General features: G+C 42.1%; 1 protein-coding gene across 6 annotated transcripts; it reads right to left on the bottom strand.

Annotated features, from left to right (window-relative positions):
- Positions 1-415: 415 nt before the first annotated feature.
- On the bottom strand, positions 416-24,555 carry CIDEA (cell death inducing DFFA like effector a). Of its 6 annotated transcripts, none has more exons than XM_074899256.1 (6): positions 24,342-24,477; positions 20,185-20,341; positions 19,853-19,999; positions 17,504-17,685; positions 14,179-14,331; positions 416-514 (listed from the first exon to the last, which is right to left on the bottom strand). In XM_074899256.1, the coding sequence occupies exons 1-5, from the start codon at positions 24,377-24,379 to the stop codon at positions 14,196-14,198; spliced, it is 660 nt and encodes a 219-aa protein (XP_074755357.1). In that variant the 5' UTR covers positions 24,380-24,477; the 3' UTR covers positions 416-514; positions 14,179-14,195. The 6 variants fall into 6 exon arrangements, with proteins under 6 accessions (XP_074755357.1, XP_074755358.1, XP_074755356.1 ...); XM_074899257.1 differs by lacking the exon at positions 416-514 and adding an exon at positions 23,111-23,118 and having other exon boundaries at positions 8,582-14,331; positions 17,504-17,652; positions 19,820-19,999; positions 20,185-20,321; positions 24,342-24,555; XM_074899255.1 differs by lacking the exon at positions 416-514 and adding an exon at positions 8,582-9,037.
- Between the last annotated feature and the right edge of the window lie 600 nt (positions 24,556-25,155).

The raw sequence follows: 25,155 nt of genomic DNA, 5'->3' as shown, positions 1-25,155 counted from the left end.
CCCCAAAATACAGTTTAATAAGAGAGACTGAGGTGATCAGGTGCAAGGCATACCCAGACAAATGTGCTGACCAGCAACCTGTTTACACCCAGCCAGACCATTTTGGCCCTGTATCCTTTTATTTTTCCATACCAAACCACCTTTATCCCCCCTTTTTCCCCACTTTGATTCCTCCTCTAACATCCTATAAATTGTCTTGTACAATCCCAGAGATGCTCTTCCCTTTCATCTCCTAAAGAGTCCCATACCCCTGGAGACAGTTACCCCTCTCTATACAGTGATCCATGGAGTCTCCCCCATTGACTGGTGGTGATGGTTGTCATGCCAAGCACGTGGGCTGATCCCTCTTTGGGAGGTGCTCCTTTTGGGAGGGGCTCCTTTTCTCTGGGTGTGTTATTGGGGTTCCCCAACTGCCACTGTTCCTCTGTACTCCTCTGTGATCATGGAGACAAGCCTTGACTCACACAACACAGCAGTAGATCAAGCCCATTCGATCATCTGAATCCAATTATATCTTGAGAATAAAAGTAAGAAGAAAAAAATGGACACGGGTAAGACCAGTGAAGGGGTCAAAGAAACAATGAGCAGAGCCTTTAGTCCAAAGCTGTATAGGTTGCACTGACAGTATTTGCCATCTTTGAAAGGTTTGTCTACTGTTTTGGAGCAGCAGTTGGTCAAACACCATTTAGAGGCCAAAACTTCAGCCAGTTTCCCACACATACAAAGAAAACCACCGAAGTACATGTAAGACTGTAGAACTGTGTGCATGATGAAAGTAAGCAACAGTTTACCCAAAGAATTTGCATCTCACTTGTACACATTTTATAGCTACATAAATACGTTCTAATATTCAAACGGACCTGAAGCAACCTGCAGCTTCTCCATGTTTTATTGCTAGTAATCTGAAAAGAAGCAACACCCGTTTGTTGGTCATTGAATGTAAATGAACCTTCAAAACCTTTTCATCCATGCTTGTGTTTATTTAGTAGTTCATCTGACTTAGGAGGTGGTGGTGCCATTATAACCTGTGTCTACAAAAGCCTGCATATTCTCTCTACGTCTCCACGGGCCTGGTCTGGGATTTTAAAGGCACTTAGGTGTTTCAAAATCCTCCTGTGTACTTAACTGCTATGGATTACTTCTGGATATATTTGAAAGCCCCACTAACCACCTCTTGAAAATTTAAGTCACCTAAATATTTTTAAAGATTTCTCTGTAGGTGCTTCATCTGACTGAGTCCATGAGATTCATTCTATAAATAGCTTAACATAGGAACACACTGTACATTCTGTATAAGGGATTTTTCACTTGTTTTATTTGGCTGTGTAGTCTCTTTCTCAGATACCTGTAATATATATTCTAACCTTCATAACTCAGTCTTTTCTTCCCATTCACCTCATGGGCTAATTTAATATTTAGAATATGCTTTTTTTCCACCATGCACAAAATAGGAAGAAAGCTTTCTTAACATTTCACTTGCAGATTTACTCTCTTGTTTTTCCTTTTTTCCTTCCTTTTGCAATTTAAATTCCACTTATGTTGTTGAAAAAAATCAGTTAATATATTCAACCTGAAAAATGAGTAAGGTGGTGTGATAGCTCCAAACTATCAGCCCAACTTTGCAGAGTCATGCTCCAGACAGCCTCTTGAACACTTTACGCGACTTACATTCTCAAAGAACCTCTTGCTCCCAGATTAAGTAGTAGAAGAGGTCCATGCTTGCATTTTAGGGAGTGGCATGACCCTTTATGATAAACAGGATGTGAATTAAGGAAGATTTGACTGCTAGGCCAAGTTTGGATTAGTCTGACATTTCTAGCTGGTAAAAGTCTAGAACAGTTCATTTCCACTGGACAACTCATTGGTGCTCTAATGTGATGGGCAGAGCCCATGTAGTTCTTTATTCCTGTTAGTCAGCACTGACAAGAATTTTGGCTGTCAGTCTTAGCAGTGGCATCAGAGAGTAACAGCAAATGAAGTATTCCTACTGTTGCTGTGCAAGATCCAGCTGCCTTGAAAAAACTGCCTACGTTCATGGTCAGGACAAACTGATGGGGTCATGTGGGGTTGCAGAGCCTCCAGTGTTCTTGTCTTCAGCTTTTCTTGCTCAGTCCTTGCTCTTGCAAAGTCTAAAATAGAAATGGATACCTACAAGAGGATGAATTTCACAAGGCAGAACTTGTAAGGTACCCATGTTACAGAGTAAAAGGATTTTCCAGCAATAGCAGCCCAAGCAACAGTCATCTCCCACAAAGTCACATGGAAATGTGCTTTAATGCCCTGGAAAAACCCCAGCAAAGTTCTTCTGCATTTAGCTAGTCATATGATACGATTGTTAAGCTGCTTCCTGCTTTTCAGGAAACACATTTGTGTTTATATCAGGGTTGTTGCTAGGACTATTTCTATTTACTTGAGTTTTTGAGGACTAGAGAGAAATTCATGTCATAGCAGAGCAGTTAACACGATAGCTCCTATTTTCTTTTTCAGGATGATAAATATGCTGTATTTTAATACATAAGAATATCAACAAGGGTCTATCCAGTGTTATAAAGATCATTAGCACTTACATTGACTACCAAAGCAATAAATATAATCCACATGGTGGATTCACTCTGACAGCTTGCAGCAGGCTAGTAAATGCTACTAACCCCACGGTCACCTTTAGGAGGAAGTCCCAAGGTCAGTGTTGTCCCTTTCTCTCCTCTTTAGGCTGACAGTTTTTAATGAAATTTTAAAGAAAGGAAAAAAACATCTTAAAACGGTTTGGCTTCGGGATTTTTTGCCTGGCTTCCCAAGGAAACAAAGCATGGGAAGTCACGCTCCTTGCAAGCGCTGTGCCCAGGTATCTCCACCACCACTTCCTTTTCAATCTGTCAACCTCTTGTAACAAAATCTGAAAAAGGCACATGAATTCCAGAGATATTGCAGATGCAGAAGAGTCTAGAAACAGCTCAAGAACCTGACAGCATGGTCAACCTTTTAGAAGGAGAAGGAAAACAGCAAGACACACGCATGAAAGCCTACAGTCTAATAACGCTAATGCCAATGTACATACTTATCACAGGTGTTTTGCAGATTATATTTTGCTTAGAAAATCCACCATATTTCATATGGTCCTCAAACAGTTTCTTGCTTTGTTCCCGCCTCAATTAATCTTGTTGCTGTGGAAGCTGTGGTGTCACTAATTGTCATCTATGCTAAAACACAGTACTCGGGGGTTTATTTTAATGCGGCTTACCTGTCTGCTTTATAACTGTAGCTGTCAGTGGAAGTAATGCTGGTGTTTGTGTTTTAGCCCACAAGATGTGGTCTGAACTTTGTAATGTTAAAGCAGAGGTCCCTACATCAGGTCAGGTGTAAATATATTTATGGATGAAATGTCTGAGAGACCGTGAAACAACACTGGAAGAGTACCACCATCTCATAAAAAGGAGTTTCTAGCTGCATTTTCACACACTTTTCTCACTGGCTAACAAGACGTATGGAAAAACACTGTAACTCCAACCCTGAATATTAACGTGTTTGAGTTCAGTCGCTTTTGCATTTTCCAGCACTTACTGTCATTTCCTTTGTAACATATTTTCTGTCCTTTGGAAATGAGTATTTTCTTTCAGCTCTTTGTTTCTCCCTGTGCTTAGCCTCAATGCTATCAAAAACTCATCCAGGACTTTTTGCAGAGTTGATCATAGTGATTTTTATGCAACAGCTGTAGCAGCTGGAGAAGAGGGAGGCATGTACCTGCCTGTTTTGTCAGGCAGAGTGTATGTTTGGTGTGGCTATGTTTTTTACTTCCATTTTAACAGGTCACTTAGCTACATAAACAAACAGAGCCAGAGAATGGGCTGCACTGTGCATTCAACAGTAAAATATCCAGGATAGTGTTTTCTTACAGCTACAACCAAGAATATGGGAATATAAAATCAAAGCCGGAATTTATCTACATTCAACTCTCCAGCCTCTCTGCACATCAGAGATTTTTGGGGAACTGAGCTGTTTGAAGGACAGAGTGAAAACAAATTTTAGCTGGAATGTGCACTCTCCATTATCTGGATCACACAGTGAGTGAGTGGTACAGCTGTAAGAGGATGATGAATCTGAGATATTGCTGACTTGCTTTTGGAGTTTAGTCGGCTCTGAATAGATGCCAATATAATGCAGAGCTTATCAGTAAAGTCCTGGTGCTTAGAGCATGGGAGACATCAAAACGAGGACAAAATGGTCTGTTAACCAGAAGTCGTGCTAAAGACTATCAGGAGAAAAAGCATGTTCTGACTGGATGAGTAGTACACTGACAGCAGCTGATCTTGATTAGATAGAAGATCCATCTAATCTAGAATTACATCTCTGACAGTAGCCAGTGATGGGTGCTAGGTAAAGCGTATGGTAGTGCTTCCCCCAAAACACCCTCCTACATCCTGGTAATCAGTGATTCAGGCTTGGTTGAACTAAAGAACGGATCTGGACCATCATACTTAATAGTCCTTTTGAAGCATCCTTTGAATTATGTAATTGCTTTTTTAACCCAGTTACATGTTCAGCCTCCAAAGTCTCCTATGGTATTGCCTGCCTCACGCAACTCAATTCTGAGTAGTACTTCTTTCTGTTGTAAAGCTGACGCCTTAGTTTGGTGCCGCATAATTCTTCTATTCTGAGAAACAGTGACTAACAGTTCCTAACGACAACTGTAGCTGTGTGTAAAGTGGAGGTTTTAGTATTTATTTTGTTCTTTCTTACCCTATCTGTCCAACATTTTCTGAGCTGAACGTATTAGCCTAATTAGTCTCCCTGTGTTTGAGGGGGACATTGCATTCCTGCGGTGGTCCTTGCTTATCACCCTGCTCTATGTGTACTAGCTCTACTGCAGGCTCTGTGAAGTGGGAGTGACAGTATTCCAATCACAGCCATTGATTTATGCAGTGGTATAGGATGCTTCCTGCTCTGGTCTGTATTTTCTAATAAGTCTTAACATTGTGTTTGCCCTCTTGATTTCTGCTGACCTTTTTTTTTTTCATTGCACTATCCACACTACCTCCAAGACATCTTTTGAGAGTGGTGACAGCTAAATTAGATCACTGCAGACACAGAGTTGGTTTTCCCTGTTATGCAGTTGTGGAAATTAAATTTCACCACATATTGTTTTATTCAAATCAGTATAATGAAATACTTCTGAAACTCAGTCCAACTGATAGCAGTTTTGACTACCCTGAAGATTTTTATGCAATCAAAAATATTCACCAGTTCATTAATTTTTTCCCCCAGATCATTTAGAATTAAGCTGATCAGATCCAAGCACAAACAATGGATCTGATCTAGACTTTGTTTCTTTTGTTGCTAAAGCAGAGGAGTACCTGCATCTTATTGTCATAGTTTTATTCTCTGAGAAAAAAGAAGAAGTAATAGACCTCTAAGACAAAGGGTTGGAGTCCTGTCTAGACTGTCAGTTATTTAATACTTAATAAGCAAAGCATGTATTCAAGATGAAATATGTAGCTTTCCATGTAAAAGTGATTCATCTCACTGTGAGAAGCATTTATTTTATGAGAAGTTTTGCAGCTAAAATCAATTATAAATCACTCTAGTCAGGTCTTGGGTTTCATAGGTGAGTCACAGTTTTCTTCCTTTCCCTTGGTCTCAGGTGGTGAGTGGCTCCTGGCTGCCACCCTTCCCTCACCAGCATAGATCCTGCTCATCTGTCACATATGTCCAAACCAAATCAGCATACTGCTTCTAGCCTGCTTCACAAATGATTCTCTCAGATTACATTTGTAAGGAGCAGAGCACCAGTCCTCACAAGTCCATCAGCCCCAGGACAAACAGCACAGCAGAAGCTACGACTGAACAAAGCCTGGCTTATTTTTAACAGCACAGACCTCAGCACTGTCAAGGGCGGGTGGGTACAGCCGCTGAAGGAATGTGGTCTGGTACTGAATGCACAAAAACAGCTGAAGCATCCCCCTCCGAGCAGGGTACTCCGAGAACTACCGATCGGGAATTAGGATGGGAAGACAACATTTGCGCAGAGAGAACCGGTCATTTTTCTTTTAGAAAACCATTCTGCAGCAGTGAGACTGAGGGTGTATGCCTTGGACTGCAGCCTATTAGCAGTATTACCATATTAATGATTTAAAGGCTTATGAATGCTAAGAATGTAAGAGGTCAGTTTGGCCCATGGCCAGGACACAACCCACTGCCCGCCCACAGTGAATAATCCGTTTCACGGTCCGTTTGTTAAACAATGTACCAGAATGCAGGAGGATATGGAGTTACAATATATGTTGACTGCACAATTGAATGCCACTGCTTTGCGGGAAGGGTGTGGAGACGCAGTTGTTGCCTGTGCATGGAAGATTTGCAGAGAGATACATCTCTGTTGTGTAAAATGATTCCATTGTGGTGTCCCGTCTCTGTTCTGAATAGGGACTTTATATTATGTGTGGCCTGTATGATCTGTCAGGAACAGGGTGCAACTCTAAGCAGTCAAAAGCTTTTTATCTCAGGACAGCAGTTTGGTTAGTATAGAAGGCAGTTATGCTAAAAATGCTACATAAACAAAGAGGCTGACCATTTCTATATGAAAAGACTTAGTATGAGCTACAGATAGAGCAAAACAGATATAAATGTTGTGGTTTTTTTTTAAAGTTTACATTTGCCTTCCCCCAAGTCATTAAGTATTTTTAGTTTGAATGCGGCCAAAGGGAAAAGGTGATGGAAGGCCACAAGAGGAACAGCGTAACAGGTCGCATGTATAAAGGGGTCACCAGAGCAAGTTACAGAAAAATAGCAGAAGGAACTGAGTGCTTGAAGCCAGTGGTGACACCTAGACAATGGCATCATAGAGAAAGGTTTAGATGAACAAAAACAAGAACAGTGCAAAAAGTGCTGGGAGCTTCCAAGTGAAAACCAGAATGTAGCAGTTGGAATTTTCTGGTGAAAGAAAACCAAACAACACCAAAACTAAACCAAAAAACCCTCCCAAAAACCCAACCCTTTGGAGAGGTAGAAGTCATGGCAACAAAAGTGACTTTTATCCATTAGATTGCTGCTGCCTTTAGTCATTGCCCACGGCTGCTAGTAACAAAACCTGCTTTGTTTTCACTAATCATAACTCTTGTGAAAACCAAAGACAGTACCATGTCAAGGCTAGATAAGACTAGGAGGAGTTGAGAGAATTGTTTACTGAATTCAGTGGTCACAGAGATGACACTATTAGAGACTGTTAGAGACTGTGCTTTTCTTATTTCAATGAAATTCTGATCTTAATGTAGTTTACAGAAAATACTTGTAATGACAAGGAAAACCAGCTCGATCATCCCATCCAAAGATGAAATTACTTTTCTGGGAGACTGGAATACCTAGCTATTTGCAGCAGCTAATTAGTAATTTCTGATTTCAGATAAAATGGATTTATTGTTGAATTATCAATTGTCTCTGAAAACACATCAGTTATTCTGGAAGATACTGACTTTTATTTGGAAAGCATGATCACTCAGGGAGCTGAGTGCAGACTAGAACAATATTCTGCAACTGTTCTAGGCAGCTTTTCTCAGTTTGTCTAGCTCAATAATGAATCAGTAGTCCTTATGCTTAAATAAGATTATTTATTGTTTCTTGCTTATTCTTTTCTGATTTTTGAGGTGGGGGAAGAGCATCTGAAAACACTACTTAATAAAGAGCAGCAGCAAACCAAGTCACTTACCTTATGCAAGGGAAAATGCTTTGTAATTAGAAGTGCTTTTAAACATAAAGAATTATGGATTTCACAGTGTAATTACAAAATGTGTCAGAAATAATTATACCTGACTTTAAAGGACTTCTTAGATGTCTGAGATTTCTCTGGGTCTGTAACAGACTGACTACCCACATCATTAAGCTACTGTTGTTTGAGGATCTAAGCTTTTTTTTTTTCATTTAAACACACAACAGAATCACAACCAACATGTGACAAGTTACATTACTTAAAAAACCCCAAACCTAATCTATACATAATGTATGCTAATTAAAGCAGACTTTTAATAAAACTGATGATCAACTTATGTTGAAACTGCATAGAATGCATTATCCTGATTCTAGAGTCTATTAAGACATACTATATTTCTAGTGTTCTCTTTCAAGTGATAATTAATATTTATTAATAAATATGCCTAACCAAGAACACATTAGGGGTGGAGCCTACTAACGATTCAGGCTGATGGGTGACCTTAAAACAACCATGCCTGAGACTGAGGTTAGTAAATAGTTTGTATCATGACAACTGAAAATATTAACTGTCTGGTGTATAGCTAGATTTCATCTCTGCAAACACAGCTGTGAAAAGCCATTCAGAAAACACTCCAGAAGATTTGTTTCCAAATTTACTGGTCATCTATAGCACAGACAGCTTGTTTTCTGCTTATTTTTACTTTTGATGTTTTGTGCTTGCAGCAGATTAACCTTGGCAGGCTGCCAGGTGCCCATCAACCTGATCTCTCACTCAGTCTCCTCAACAGGACATAGGGAGAAAGTAAGATGAAAAAGTTTGTGCGTCAAGGTAAAGACAGGGAGATCACTCACCAATTACTGACACCAGAAAAGCAGACTCAACTCAGGAAGATTAATTTATTGTCAATTAAAAATAGAAACAAAGACAAAACTAAAAACACCTTCCCCTCATGCCCCTCTTGTTCCCAAGCTCAACTTCACTCTTTCATTCCCAACTTCTCTACCTCCTCTCCCTGGCCCCATGCTGGACAGGGTAATGGGGATCATGATCAGTCCACAGCAGCTCCTCTCTGCTGCTCATTTCTGCTCATGCTCTTCATCTGCTCCAGCATGGGTCACCCCACAGGATAAAGTCCTTCAGGAACTGCTCTTCAGCGTGGTTCCCCCACAGGTTCTACCAGAAATCCCATTCCTGCATGGGCTCCTCTCTTGCCTGGAGCCTGCTCATGCATGGGCTCTCCACTGGCTGCAGCTTCCTTCAAGGCATATCCACCCGCTGTGGAGTGGGGTTCTCCATGGGCTCAGTGTGGGTATCTTCTCCAGTGTGGTCCTCCATGGGCTGCAGGGGGACAACTTGCTTCACCACACGCCGCAGGGAAGGTCTGCTCCAGCACCTGCAGCATCTCCTCCCCCTCCTTTTCTGACCTGGGTGTCTACAGGACTGTTTAGCTCACATTTTTCTCAGTCCTCTCCCACAGCTGCTACCCAGCATTTTTTACCCTTTTAAAAATGTTTTCACAGAGGCACCACCAACTTGGCTGAAGTGCTCAGCTTTGGGCAATGGTGGGTTCATTTTGGAGCCAGCTGGAAGCAGCTCTGCACAAGGCAGAGGCAGCCCCTGATCTCTACTCACAGAGGTCACCCCCACAGCACCCTTCCACCCCCCACTGCCAACACCTTGCCACTAAATCCAATACAGTGCTATTTGAAGCTTTTCCACAGCAAGAAATCAGACCTTGGTTCTCCCACAAGAGGGGAATTGCTCAACAGTCAAGATCCGCAAGACACCCTTAAAGTGAGTACAGGACATTGTTATTATAGAGAAGTGCAGTAGACTGATCCCAACTGCATGCTATTCTTCCTGAAGACTCAGTTAATCCTGAACTAGACAAATCTAATATTTTGCTAAATTCAATATTTCCCTGCAATCAAATGTGTACTACTGTATCTGTGGTAAATGACTGCAGGAAGCTTTCATGAGGCATTACAAGAGGCCCTTGATCCTTACAGTATTTAGTGAAAACCAGAGATTGCCAAAGCTTTCCATCTCTGGTACTCGGTAGTCTTTTGCAGCTTTGGTAAAAGATGGAGCAAGACATCCCTTTCATATGACAGGAAACACAGCCTGCACAGTTTCTCTGAGGCCAGAAAGTGAGTCAGCAGTAAAGAGTTAAGAGTTCAGAGCCACATAATAGTATCCAGCTACTTCACTACTGCAGTCCAGCATTTGGAAACTGCCTGTGCCAGACCATTAACATTCATTATTATTTCAGGAATAAGTTATTCTGGAAATTAATAGAAATGACATCCAAAGCCACCATTTGATTTTATTTATTCATGGACAGTGTTCCTTATAATTGGCACCACACATATATTGCCATTACTGACACATAATTCTCATCCATCTCAATTGTCACAGCAAGTTAAACCGAGCTTGAAAACTGTGAAGTGGTGAAATGCTATGTTTTCCCTTAGAAAAATAGCAATCCACATGTTTATCAACATCTTAACCTCATATATGACAAGGTAAGATAGAAAAAGCAGTGATAAACTCTAAACCCCACTAGGATACTTAGTAATACATAACTGAAGTGGTATGTTAATCACATTAATACTCCAGTAAAACTTGAGGCATCAAGTCAAAAAATATACTTTGCACTTTGCTTTTGAACTTTGTGTTTAATTAAAGAAGCTTGTGCCTTTAGTTCAAGTGCTATCTCATAAAGAAGCATGCTGAAATTATTAAGTTATAATTATAGTCAGTTACAATAATCATATGTAGTTATCTTCACAGTTAGTATTCAGAATTACCAACATTTCCTGAATTGTTAACACCTACCTCTCTACTCACTGCACTGAAAAAACTTCCAGCTCAGAGTCCTCTTTTCCTTTCTTTATCCTTCCCTTCTCTGTAGGGAAGGGATTCGGGATGTTTCCTAGAGCATATTCCAAATGGTCTAAGGAATTTAGACTGCCTTTTCCTCTTCCCTTGGACAGAAGAGCTTGTAAATCCTATTTCTCCTGAAAGAATAGGAAGGTGCAAGAAAGCAACAACTTCACGTGTTTATTAAAGAAAGGAAATGAAGTAATGATAAATTACACACACAAAAAAGTGACCAGATTCTTCATTCTAGTCATGAAGAGAGCAACTTTGTTTTGCCTGCAGAACATGAACAGTGCCTGAGTCAACAAGATCAAGTACTTCAGTGAAAACTCCTTTTTTGGTAACCAGAGAGTATGACTTGGTGCATTGTTAGTAAGTGATGCAAAGCAACAAGCAAAAAGGGCCAGTGCAAGCCAGGAGGCAGTAAACGTGTTTCACACCTTGACAGGTCACTGCTACCAGCCTTGACTGCAGCAGTAACAAGTGTAGATTAACTAAGTTTATGGAGAGTAAAACTAAAGCTAAAATGTCAAGTAGAAAAGCTAGCTGTTTCTCTACATACCTGCAGTTAAGAGCCTGTGCTTTTAGTTTTTCTGTCTCTTGCTAGATATTGTACACCACTTGTATACAATTTTCTGAAAGGCAGATAATGCTGAAGTTGTTCTTTGTTGTGTACCACATACAGCTAAAGTAAAATCTATGCTTCCTAAGAAGTTTGTAAGGAAAAAAAAAACCAAAACCAAACTGGTTCCAACGCAGAGAATGACAAAATCCTCCAGTTTGACCCAAAGCCAAAATGTTATCTCTGGAAAGAAGTTAGTACAGTAGTAATAAATATCATCCCCAAATACTAAGCCTGTGGCAAAACCCAGATTCAGAAGGAATGAAACAATTTCAGACACAACTTCCAAGACACTCCTCCCATTTTGAGGAAATATCAGAGATGAGTTACTTTGTTTGCATGTTGAATTAGAGGGACATGCTCTGAGATGGAGACTTTGCAGCTCACATGACCTTCAGCAGCTCAAGTTTTAAGTATTAAGCTGTCAAGGCAGTAGCTGCTCAAAAACATTGCAAATTCATACTGAGTTAGCATTTAGAGCATGTTAGGGTCTCAGTGCCATCAGAAACTACAGAGTGTTAGTTCAGCAACAATTGCCTCTGGCTGCAGAAGGCTGGAATTTGAGATCTGCACAGTTCAGACTTGCAAAAGATTTTGTATTACAGATGTTGAAGAGGCAATTCACTCAAAGCAATACTGAACTATGCAAGTCTTTTTTTTTTAATTCTTGGCACTCTCACCCTTAGCAACATAAATATTCTTATGAGCATTGCACAGTTTGCTTTCAAGAGGTATGCTTGTTTTAATAGAAAAAAAATAGTCCTTAAAAGCTGAAAGAATTAATGGCAAAGTCCTTGCCATCAGTTAAATGTAGTTCCTTCATAGGAACTGGTTAGGGGTAGAAAAACTTTGGCCAACAGTTATATCATGGCAACAATCATTTGGGGGGTGGGTGTTATCAAGAACAATACAGATGAAGTATAAAGTTTCCATTTTAATATAACCTCTTTCTCAATACTCAGAATAGTTTGTTTTATTCTGAAGGAAACCTGATAGTGCTGCAACCTACAGGCACTCTTCCCTGTGAGAAATTAGGAAGGAACCAGCCCTCCTCTTGTCTGGAGCAGTGTGCTCTCCCCCCTCCTCCAGCAAACACTCAGAAGTAAATGGGAAACAACAGAAATTGGGGAAAAAAACCCAGGGTTTTTCTTAGCTGTCTACTTATTTGTAATACCATTACTGAAGAGGCAGGCAGAAACATACTGAACTTGTGTCCATCAGTCCCTCTAACACTTGGATTTAGACTGCTTTTCATCACAACAGTGATTTGAAAGATGCAGCTCCAGCTAGCTAAGTCACATCCATAAAGGGAAGGCAAAAATAAGGATATAAAGGTGAAATTTGCAGGTAAAAGTGAGAACAATTTCCCACATATTAGTGACATTTGAAGTGAACAGACCCAGCTGACAGGTCAGAATATGTCCTACCAACCACGATGGTCTTTTCAGCCCACTGCTCCTCTTTTAGCAGATTAGGTTTTCTTCCGACTGATCAGTGCAGTGGATGCATACAATTAATGGATTCCTGGCTCAGCAGAGGCACACAAGCACTGGGGTTCCACACTGGTCTTTTCCCTTTTGCTCTCACTGCTTTCTTCCCCTGCCCCACTCATTCACTCTGTCACCAGAGCTTCTCTTCCTAGCTGTCACCTCCTGCCAGGTAAGATACATTCACCTGTATGTGCTGTTCCTAACAGCTTTCTGTATTAAGCAAAATCATAACTTACTACAATTCTTCATGAGCAAGCAAATTAAAACCTGAAAAGACACACCTATGAACGAACAAAGTTGGGCTTTTTCCCTTCAGCAACGGGAGTTTGTATTTTGACACAAGATGCCTAACACTGATAGTTTTCCAGTTTTCTACACTGTTGAGAAAAAGCTTGCTGGAGGCTGGTCATACTAGCAGTTCACTAAACTGTAGAAAACATTGTGGACAATTCTAGGGATTAAAAACTTTGCCCTTTAGTACAGCTTGTCTTGGGAGACTATGAAACAGCAAATATCCAGCTTAGAGCATATATATGTCACACAAGACTTAGATAGCATCCTGATGCTCTCCCCTGAACACAGGGGCATCAAAATCCAGCATCTCTTACATGTACCTCAAGTACAACTTGGGATGTAGTGTTATCTTGTAACTGAACAGTAAAAATTACAGAAGGGATGGTTTAACCTCTGAGGGAAGCTTCAGCAAGTTACTTGTAAACCATATTCATAAAACTATGGCAAATTATTCAATACTTCTGGCAGAACTGGACATCAGACCCATTAAAGAAATATAGCAGGTTCTTCAACAGTTGAGCTATACTAACCTGAACGTTCTGTAGATTTGAAGAAAAATGTACAGAATTATAATTAAATGTTTTTACTTGTTTTAAGGGAGGTAAAGATAAGTTTTAAGCTTCTGCTTATTAGTTGCACTTCTTCCAATTAGACTTCATGAGTGTAGTCAGTCACTGAACCAGGATTCAATTGTATTGTGTAGTTCCACTGTTAGCAGGAGTAAATAAGTCCATTTCACCCTTTTCTACCTCAATGACAGTTGGGTACTGATACCAGCACTGTTATGGATTAAAACCAAAACACAGCCCCCCTGCCCCCACCTTAGATCCCAGTCTGTTCAGAAGGCAAGTAGACAGCCATGAAAACACCCAACTGAACTATATTTTAATCAGTGCAAGAAATTTTCCACTTGTCACAAAGCATGCAAGTTTCCAAGTATACTTATTCTCCATTTTGAGTTGCTGGGGAAAAAAACCTGCCCTCTCTCCTTTTGCCAAATTCTCAGAGATTAGGCACCCACTCTTTTGCTGTGTTAAGAGCCTGTAAACACCAAACATTTTATGACTAAGGCCTACAAGCATTCCCAAATGGGAAAAATGTTAGTTCACATCAGTGGACATCCCCTTACTATAACATTGTTACAATCAAAGCTGGGCAAGAGAATGTCTTTAAGCAAAAGGATCCGATACCAGAAGTGCAGCTGTGCTCACTCCTCCCGCCTTGATCTTGTACACATGCCATCTTCATCATATTCACCCATCAACTGCAACATGTATGTTCCAGTATAGAGAAGAAACTGTCCAACTATTTGTGCTGCTTGTGATATTAGCTGAAGCACCTTCCTAGAAGAAAAGCCATTTGTTTAAAAAAAAAAAAAATCATCAGCAGGATGACATTACCCCTTTCTCCCCCACCCACAACACCTTTAGGATATTTAAGAACTCTCTCATTCCTTCTCATTTCTGACGAGCAGGTCATTTTTATACCTTCTTTAGAAAAAATACTTCTGTGGCCATCAATTAACAGAAAACTATCCACATGCTGGCAGAACCAGAAAACACATTTAACAAAGGCTGTCATCCTGTTAGACATTCACAGGCCTTCTGCAAAGCCACCACTCAAACTACCAGAGCACGGCTGAAGACAACTTTGTCTGGAAGCCCAGCAGCATTCCTGGAGCCTGAATTCACCTCCTGTCTCACCTTCAGGCCATTCACTATTACAACACTGCATGTATCTCCAAGCCACAGATCAAATTTGATCAAATCACACCAAAGTGGATGCCCAACAGCAAAACAAGTGAAGCCAGGCAAATTAATGCTGTCCAAGCTGCAAGCCTTAAGAATTCTCAGTTCACAACTATTCTATTTTTTAAAGATTTAGAAAGTATCAGCATTCAAATACATAATACTGCATGAGAATCAGTACAGATCCACAAACTAAGCTCAGGTAAGCATCAGAGGTCTACAGTATAAACTGTGGATCACCACAGGATCGCAGGGGAACAGAGACCATTATATTTGAATGGTCATTTATTCAACTTATAGCTGTGACTTCCTTCCATTCTCTGAAAAACAACAGGGACATCAGTACTAAGAGCTATATTGAACCCTCATCCCCCGAAAATTAAGTAGACCCTCACAAGTATGAAGCTGAGGCATGGGGGAAGTGGTACACAAGAACAGGAACCATTCCAAAACTGGAAAGGGTTCAGTTTCTGAAAATGCAGAAACCAGACCAGGCTTTCTCTTCCTCAAAAACAAAGGGGGAAGATATTCTGAATTTGTGTCGGAGAAAACATGGAGCTGTGAACCCTCTGCTGCTATTCCCTTCTCCTTTGAGCTCTAGCAGAGAAGGCAAGTCTTTTTCCTACAAATTAATTCTTTTCCACTGTGATGAAAGAAGCTTTGCAGTCAAAATCCAATGCTTCAAAAAAGTAGAATACCCTGTACTTAGACACAGGGAAGCCTTTAAAAAGCACGATACCCTTATTCATGCTTCCCATACATATGCCATTTCAGTGTGTCCTTCCCTCCACCAGAGAGTACAGGCTGAGGAGCTTTACAGTTGTAAAGAAAGCTGCACCTGGTACTGAGCTTTTGAGCAGCTGCAGTGTGTCACTTGCACACAAGAGCAGTTGTCACATAAGCCATGGAGCAAGTTATTTGTTGAACTGGACATTTGATCCTTCGGTTGGACACTACAGAGAGAAACCGTTAAGGAAAACGCACTAATCAGATCCGGCAGGCTTCGACCCCCTCCCACTGATGAACAACTGCAGCATTTTAAAGTCCTTTCCCCTCACACTCCACAGGTGGGCTCAGGGAGAGGGCATCAGAGTTCACAATGTGGACCTCATTAGCAGAGGGACTACACCAAGAACCTAATATTGTCTGTCTCCAATTTCAACAGCAAGTTGAGACAGGCCATCTCACTGTTGTGCTCAAGAGTACCCAAGGTTATCTCTGTCACCTCTGTTCTTTGCTAGCAGACTATTTTCCCACCCTGACACTGGCGCTTCCCTTACAGCTCAACTCTGTAACATAACAGTGCTTCCGGAAGAACTCCACAGCTACTTCAGCTGTTTGCCAGCACCACTTCTTTCTCAACAGCTGCCCTGTGTTGGCACAGAGGCAGAACTGTTACTTCAAACTCTCCTTAGCAGTGCAAGTTACAATGCTGATACTCATCTCCATAGCAGATAGCCAGAAATCAGAGTTTGTTCTAGCTCAAGAGACTCAACAAACATAGGAACCGGAGGAGTGCAGCTGTTCAAGGGCAAACCTTTGCTTTGAAGAAACCCTAATGAAGCCAGTACTACAGGTGGGCATAGGATATAGCTGGATAATCACTGCAGCGTGACAAGAGAGGACTCTCATCTCCAGTGACACCAGCTGCAGCCTGAAAGATTAAGCAAGGGACCACCTAAGTAGAGTTAGAGAGGTCAGCCAGACTGAAAGACAGGGAACAAGATTAGTATTACAATGCTTAATACCTGCATCATGATAGGAGTGACTATTTGAAGAACTTCAAACTAAAAACTACAGGTTGCTCAGGGGAAGCGAAAACCTCACTTAGGGCATATACATCCGTGGTCTCTACAGAGCAGAACTGGTCCTCAAGTAATAAAATGCAGCAACAGTACACTTGTGTCTCACCCAGAATTTGAAACGTCAGGTAGAGAAATTCAGGGCTACAGCTTAAACAGCTGTCAAAGTATGGCACCTTTGTGAAGGTGTCTGAACTCAGAAGTCTTCTTCAACCAGCTCGTTTGGACAGTGCACAGACTTTCAACACACCGTTGAAAGCAGTGGACAGGACAGGCATTATTTTGCCCCTGCATAAGACAGCATTGTCTCAACAGCCAGTTCCACCAAACTCACAGCCTTCCACAGACTAGTCCCTGCAGGAAACAGTGGTCCTTACTAGGCACCATTAATTTGTTTGGAGACCAGTTGGCTTAAAAAACAGTGACATTCAGAGAGTCTTAATTACAGATGACAAATTCACTTTAAGACAGCACAGACTGTCATATTTCTTTAATTTTCCTTTGCCTCCATGCAGCTCAGGCAGTGAATTTGGCAGCCACGTATTGCAAAGCCTGAGCAAGCTTTAAGAGTTCTGCCCTTAGATCTCAAATTCCTTTCATTTCATGCCCTTGAAGTCCCTCCCTCAAAGAGTCTGATGCTTCTCCCTCAGCCTCCTGCATTCTTCAAACAAGTCAAAGAAATCTGGGGAAATTCAGGAAAACAAAGAGATTGTACGTAACACCCTTGCAGTAAATACAAGCCCATATGATTATTGCCTTGGGGGAAATTTAAGATTCCACCATAAAAAGCTACAGTAAGTTTTTACAAGTCAGCTATCCACCTTACAGAGGAAGATTCACCATATTGGCCAGTAAGAATGAATAAAAATACTAAGTTTATAAACATACCTGCTTCACAGAACCAATAAGCAAACACAGATTTTATATTAACACATATACCATATCAGTAGTGGAAACATACTTACCGCAGTACCCTTTTTGCTCCCATACATTTGATGTCATATGAGACAGAGTAGATCTCGTAGAAGGTCGCCTTGATGTTTAAACAGCCAATAAAATCCTTAGGGTTCAGCTTGTACAGATCAAACGTGATGTTAGCTACTCCCATTTTCTTCTTTTGTCTCACAGTAGCAACTCCGTTTCTTGTCTAATTTAAAAAGCGGGAGAGAGACAGCTTGTAGCATGAGCCAGGAAACTACAATACAACCGTTAACAGCACAGCTCTTTAGAAGCAGCTTGCTTATTCCTGTCTTGGGGCTAGTCCTCAATCAATTCTAAAGTAGAATTAAAAGCATTAGCACAGAGAAAAGCAACTCTGTAGCCCATGTAATTTTGTTCAAGTCCTGACCAGGCTTCTGAAGCTATTCTAGACAGACACAGAATTTCTAGAGTGACATAGCACCTCCTATTTCTTTCCTGTAATACAGCTTCTGCTTCAGAGTATACTGAAGCCACAGGTAATGCCACTGGACAGTGTTCCTGCCATTTCGTTATCTTGGTATGTCCCAGCTGCTAGCTGAGGCAGCAGTTAGTCCACACAACCAGGCCACCAAATAACCAGGATGACATTAGGTCCTTCCATCTAGGAAGGAACACAATACTGATGGGCACTCAGAGATAGCTGCAGAGATTACATCCATGAAAAGTTAGGTCCTCATTTTGCACATCTTTCTTTCTTCCTACTAAAAAAGCAACACAGGGAGGGAACAACTACTGATTAGGCCTAGGGTTTAGTACTGAGTTTTTAAGAGAAAGGAGAAGCATGTGAAGCCATCTTCCATCTCAAATCCAGCCTCTTTTACTGAAAGTAGCCCTTGTCTGCTTAAGGGCTGACAGTGATGCTTTCAGGATCACTTGCTTTAAGGAAAAAAAGAAAAAGAAAATAATAAAGAAAACCCGTATTTACAGGGACATCTAGTGGATACATGGGATACTCTGCTCAGCACATTCTGCTCAAGGTTAATGACTTAGCAGCTGCCAAGCTGTTTTTTGCATGCTAAATGAAGCAATGAAGTTGTGTGAGACTGGGCCTTTTTGTACTTGTGACCCCAGCACTCAGACAGGGCCATGATAAGCCAGACCAAGTTAAACACTGTAGTATATCATTAGCCAGCAATTTTATGCCTGTTTTACTTCGATAGCCTCTGAGCTCCAGCAGCAGGGCCCCCTATCAGCAACAGTTTTGGACATGTATGAGTAGTCGGTATGCTTGGTAGCATATCCCACCCCCACTAGCACCCAGAATATGTGGATAAAGCGTGACAGAGCTTGTGCTGACTTGAGACGATTTGTGAAGCTGCAGCAGTCCTTCTGCTGTTCATTGAGCACATCCTGAAGGGGGCCAGCATTCAAACGTGCTGCTGCCCGGCCACACAGGACACAGGGAAAAGGAAGCAAGGTGGAGTCATACCCAGGCTGCAACTTCTTTTCTGCTCGTGGAGCTCACAGCCTGTATTCAGCAGGTTAAGCCAGGGAGGGATCTTGGGGAAAAAGAATGTACAAACTGCCCACATGGCAACAGCAGACTGAGAAAATGGGACCACACAACTGAGCTATCCATGTACAAACAGAAAAATGGTATGCCTGCTTACAGCTCCTCAGCTAGCTCCGCAGCCAGTAGAAGAAATTTTGATGCAAGCTCTCTAGCAACAACCATTTCATGGAAAGACAATTAGGAGTTTGACTACCTTATTAACATACAAATTACTATTCCTCCACAAAACCACAAACTGGACACTGAGTTGATACGATTAGAAGGCTAAAGCTAGCCCATCTTAGCTCTTAAAATACCTTGAAGCATGTAGACTAACACTAGGTTTTAATGACAATTTTTATCTGCAAGACTAAACACAGGCATTTTTCTAACCTTCACTAAACCATTACCGCATTCACAAAGCAAAAACTTGTTTTACATTGCTTAATTTGGGCATTTTCTTCCCCTCTAAAAGCTAACCTTTAAAGACACTGTATTTTTAACTTCATGCAAAGTCCTAATTTTCTTTGTTACAAAAAGGCTCAAGAACAAAGTTATTTTTGAGGCTCTCTAAAAGCAGGGGATTTCCCCTATACTTTTAAGTTTTAATGTTTCATTTGAATTCCTGGCAGACCTTTGCCAACAGTTCTACGTCCAAGCAAGGCACAAAAAAACCCAAAACAAAACAAAACACTTGATTTCTCATCCAGGAAGGCTCAGTTGATACCTTGCCTTCTCTAGGGAAATTTTCTTCTTCTTCTCCCCTCTTTCCAGCAATTTTAGCAGCCACAGACATTGTTCCATCCACTTCTATTGAAGAGAGAGGCAAGTCAACACTTACTTGTGTCCATTTCTGTCCTTTTTCTAGGACCATGAAGTGTGTATTATCATTCAGAGACCTGAAGAACTCTTCTGTGTCCACAACTGTGCCATCTTCTTCCAAAACCAGAGTCACTATTCCAGCAGATATAAGGAAGGCATCTAAAGTCTGCAAAAAAACAGTAGATTTTAGCATTCAAAGGAGGGCCCATCATTTCATATTAAGACTTGCTTATGTGATATATTCTCCTGAACTTCCCCAGTAATGATTTTTAGAAGAACAAGAGCCTGTGGGTTGCCTTTCTAGGATACTGTAATTCCCTATAAATTTCAGAGTGGGAATGTTTGCTATACCTTGCTGATGAGCTCTTGCAGACTGCTTGCAACAATTCCTTTCCGGCTGCTCCGGGAGGCATTCGACACTCGGAAAGGTCGCCCTGCAGGCATGAGAGGAGGGAACAGGGTCTGTTTTGTTACTGCTCCCACAGATGCTCCCACGGATACCAAAGATCTAAGACAAATAAAAATTCAGCATAGTTATAAAAATAGTCAAGTACTGTGAGAAGGAGGAGAACTGTTGAGTTCAGTGAAGAAAGCACATTATATGAGTAATTCATATGTCACATTAGACTCACGGAGCTTGCTTTCAAAACTAAATACTACTAATAGCCCTACAGACATGTTGTCTCTGAACTTTCTCTTGCCAGCAACATTTGAAAACACTAAAATTAAAAACATTTCAAGGAGATGTGGGCCACCTCTAGCTCAGCTGATGTCAAGGTCACGATTACAGTGAGTGTTAAAGGATTTTACTATTCCTTTTATAGTGAGGCCGTCTGGTTCTAACACTGAATTAGAAAGGCAGCAGCTCTTACTGCATTCAGCCACTCAGATCATTCTCTTTACCTGCAAGATCAATAGTCAAAGAGATAACACACAAGACTACTTTCAACTATTTAAGGTACACGTTTGCTTTAGGAACACTGAACATATTATCCATATTCAAAACACCTAGCATCAAAACACAAGGGAAGCTTTTCCATAGTTATGCTTGACTTCCAAACAATCTTGTAAATAATATCTACAACTTATAAAACTTAATCTATTTTTGAAAATAACAAAATAAGACTTGTTTGTGCTCTAACATATTAAAAGAAGTAAAATGAAATGAAAATTAAGATCAAAATACATAAATGCATGGTGTTGGAACAGGCTGCCAGAGTGGCTGGAAGAATTCAAACAATTTTTGAAAGAGGTTTTAAATTTTCCTGAGCAATCACATGTTTTAATAGTAACTCTTTATGTTCCCTTAGGTGAACTGAGTGCATAACACTTGTAACTGCTTACTCCCACAGCAAGGTACAGACCTGCTCCTATCTACATCTAGTGAGACGATACTGCTGCCAAATTCTATTGGTTAATTCAATAGTCAGGTTGCCAAAAACTGCCCTCTGCATGACACCTGGAAAGGACTGATCTCTAATAAGTCTTTCAAAAGGAGACAATATTTTGTCTCCCACTTCCTGGACTTTACCCTCGTATAACTTTTGCTCCTTAATACTGAATTGCACAGGACTGGGAAAGGAATGCATCCCTGTTTTGTTCTCCCACATAGGTGTAAAAGGTCAACTTTATGTAGGAAAATCTGTTCTCAAACACTTCCAAAGAGGGGAAGTGAACTGGCAGTCTCTTTCTGCTGCCAGAGACTGAATACAGGAATTCCTAGAACAATGATGAAATGGTATACTCAACTAATAACATCCCAGTCACACCTTTTGTGCAAGTCCACACTGACCAGGGAGAATAACAGTCTTTTCCAAACCTCTTATCTGGTCTTTAAGCATATTTTTTGGAGGCCTAGAAAGTAACTTTTGTGACTGGCCAGAAAGAGTTTCAGCAATTAATTTATTTCCTGCTCTCATTCTGAACTGGTCTTCTACAGAACTTTGAGCTATTATTGCCGTTCCTCTGTACACCAAAGTTTACCTTCCTCCAAAACTCTACATTGATGGAACTTTTATTTTTTAAAAAGGGGGGGATGCTCAACAGTTTTATTCTAGCTCAAGCTAATACTTTCTTGGTAGTGTTGTCTAAACACTAGGTCCCTGTATTTCAACAGTTTGAGTATATACACAGGGCTGGTGGAAATCTCTCTCCTTCCTATAATAAAGCTGAGCAGTCAGTAAGGTTTTCAGGAGACAGGCACTGTTTCAAATCAAACAGCTAATAAGTACTTCCCTCCTGGAGAAGGGTCAAGACCAGGAAGGAGGACAAGGTGACTAACTAGCACTGACAAAGGCACTGAGGCTCCACAGAAGGGAAGTGTGTTAGAACAGGGCGTGTTTGTTAATCTGTTCACTAAGTTAATAATAGTTCCCCAATCACCCCACCAGTCCGTGGGCAGCTCCCATTCTGAATCACTCGAGCATTTCCTCAGATATGAAGCCTGCTCATCTACCCCGGGGCTGCTGACTCCACAGGGCACCCTGATGCAAGGAAGTGCAATGCTCAGGATTCAAGAGAACACTTTCAGAGCTTGTTACATCCCATTCTCTCTCACACATTTGAAAACTAGCCCGTAGAATAGTTACTTGAGTAGTATATATGACTGTACTGCCAAGATATTTTTTTTGCCAGGACAGAAAATACCAGTCCTGTTGAACAGTTTTCTTTCCCATTACTTAAGCCAAGTTGTCATTCACAAAAGACAAAGCCTATGGAGAAAAGCCAAAACAAACATATATCCTGATACAGAAATTAGTTAGGGGCACAGCTCATGGGCAGGACTTGAGCTAACAGGCTTCACCTCAAGGCATTAGCACAGCCAACTCTACAAGCCATATTTTGCAGCTCTGAGCAGAAGTTTCTTCAGGATTCAAGATCAATCATCTCACACTGCTGCCTAGTTCCAGCTGATATAAAAAGAGAAAAAACCAAAACAGAGTAATAAACGAGGACTTTCATTAGCTCCACCAGATGGTCACTTAACAGGAGTCGAAGTCTTAGGGAGTTATTTAATACTGATGCCATTTCACCTCTATTTCAATAAAACCAGTCAACATCATCTTTAAACTAAGTCTGCTTATGAAGCAGCGAGTTTGGGCTCCAGCGCAGGCTGAGACTTCAGTTAACAGGATGTACCAGGAAACAAAAGCTGGTGTGATTGTAAAAAAGCCACACAGAGTATAAATCCTTCCATTTCTGGGCCTGTTGCTGAAAGCTTGTTTTTTTGTTGTTTCCTTGACACACAAAGGCCACAGACTCAAACAGGCCAGCTTACATACAGGGCTCCTAGAAAGAGCCATTTCTTCTGCAGCTGTCCTCAGAAACCAGGCAAACTGATTCCTGATAAAGGGAATCCTCTACTAAGATTGGAGTTACCAAAAGTAATTTCCTATTGAAAGCTGATCAAGCTAGGTAGGGAAACATGCAGTGGAGAGGAAAGGAACATACTAAGGTTCAGTCAGCTTTACTATGAAGTTGAGTGACATGTTATAGACAACTCCACTATTTTTTTATTATTCCTGAAAGTCGAAAGCATCAAGTCCTAGCTCTTCCCTAAAGGAGAGAGGGATCCTACGTCAGTGGAAAACAAAAATATAATCAAAAGAGCAAATATCTTCAAACTTTGGCATCTTGTCCAGTTTGTTTTCTGTAACTACAACCTGCTAGAAAGGGACTTGCAGACATGCCCCAAGCCTTCAGTGTAGCATCAAGGCTGGTGGGACAGGATGATTTAATTTTTTTTGAGGAGAAACTGGGGATTAAAAAAAGCCTGCCTTGGTCCCTGTACACATATTTCACTCTATATTTGTTTGCAATATGCCTCGTATGTTTGCCTAAGGATGTGGTGCAATGGTCTTCAGCCTCACTCAGAAAAATCAACATTGCACAACACCAGTGGCTTCAGAACATGGCACGGTTTGATTTTTAGGTCAGAGTTCACAGACAAGTGACAACGGTAAGTAACAGCAAAGGGAAAAGGAAATAAAGTCAGAAATTAGTCAGGAGAGTTCGGGTTCGACCAGATTACTGACTGGGTTTCCCTCCTAAAACTGTGGCGATGTCAGAAGCGCAGCGTTCGAGTGGCGCACAGACCTACACCTTTCGGGGTGTGATTAGCGCACCCGAGATGCGAACAGAGGCCAGGCGTCGCGGCCGTGTCACTGCCTACAAGCGGCTCCTGACTATCCCGAGGCTCCGCGCCTGACACAAGCCCCTCGCTCCGCCACCGCCGAGCGGGTCCCGGCCACCTCGGCGAGGCGGGAAAGCCGCCGGGCTCCTGCAGGCGCTCCCTCAGCAACCGGGAGCCTCATCCGAGCAAGAAAGGCTGCGGGAGCGTTGCCCGACGGCTTTCACCGGCCCCTCCCCAGGCCCTCACACCTCCCTTTCGCTCCTGACGGGCGGGCGGGAGCCCGCGAAGAGCGTCCTCCAGACCCGGCTCTTCCCGAGCTTCCCCCCGGAGCGGCCGCCGCCCGGCGTTTGGGGGTGCCGGGGATCCGCGCACTCACCGCACCAGCGAGCCCACGCAGTCCCGCGCTGCCTCCATGGCCGGCCCGGCCGTGGGGCCGCCGGCCGCGACGCTTAAGTGGTGCGGGCCGCGCTCCTCCCCGCGGCGGGGCGGCCCCTCCGCGCCCGCCCCGTCCTTCCCCCGCGGCGGCCCCGGGCAGGCCGCACCGCTGAGACATCCCGCCCTAAGCAGCTTGTCACGGCAGCGCCGAGCCTCAGGCTTGTCCGCAGCACAGCTCGTGTCAGCGGCGGGGATGTAATAACGGGTGCAAGGCAGCGCACCTCGGGAGGAGCATTCCTTCAGGTGCGTTTCGCCTCAGGATTTACCTGGGAAAGGAGCAAGGAGGGGGTTATTGAGTGTGTGTCTGAGTTACGTACTACACATTAGCTTGTTACAGCTAATATAGCAGCAGGGGAAGCCAATCTCATTTGAAGCATCTCGGCATTAGAGCAACAGCTTAAGTGTCTCAGCTTCTGATTTTAGAGCCTGCGAATGAGCTTACAGCTTGGATTAATGTATACAGTAGCTTCAGTGGAGGTAATTTAGCGTTATTCCTACAGGCAGGGGAGCAGCAACTTCAGTTTACTGAGCAGGTACAAGGGCAGCTTTTCCTTTTTACGTATGCCTGTGGGCACGAATACAGTATTTTTTGGCTCTGAAGCCAGGTTCTGTTTCTCAGAGCTGTCCAATCACTATCACAGAGGGAAAACAGAGCCAGGAGCCTCAGAACTTGGCTCTCAAGCAACAGTCTGACCTAGGGCCAGCACCTGCCCACAAAACCCTCTCACTGCTCATCAGGGAAAGAAAGACTCCAG

This window comes from Athene noctua, chromosome 2, assembly GCF_965140245.1.
Source record: "Athene noctua chromosome 2, bAthNoc1.hap1.1, whole genome shotgun sequence".
Classification (NCBI taxonomy): Eukaryota; Metazoa; Chordata; class Aves; order Strigiformes; family Strigidae; genus Athene; species Athene noctua.
This window is presented reverse-complemented; position numbering and strand designations above follow the sequence as displayed.

What these genes read in the sequence shown, in the direction of transcription:
- CIDEA (XM_074899256.1), bottom strand. Translation starts at nt 24,379, where the DNA reads ATGGAGGCAGCGCGGGACTGCGTGGGCTCGCTGGTGCG. An exon ending in TGCGTGGGCTCGCTGGTGCG is followed by an intron (nt 20,342 to 24,341) that starts GTGAGTGCGCGG and finishes TATTTGTCTTAG; the next exon opens with ATCTTTGGTATCCGTGGGAG. An exon ending in TGCAAGAGCTCATCAGCAAG is followed by an intron (nt 20,000 to 20,184) that starts GTATAGCAAACA and finishes GTTTTTTTGCAG; the next exon opens with ACTTTAGATGCCTTCCTTAT.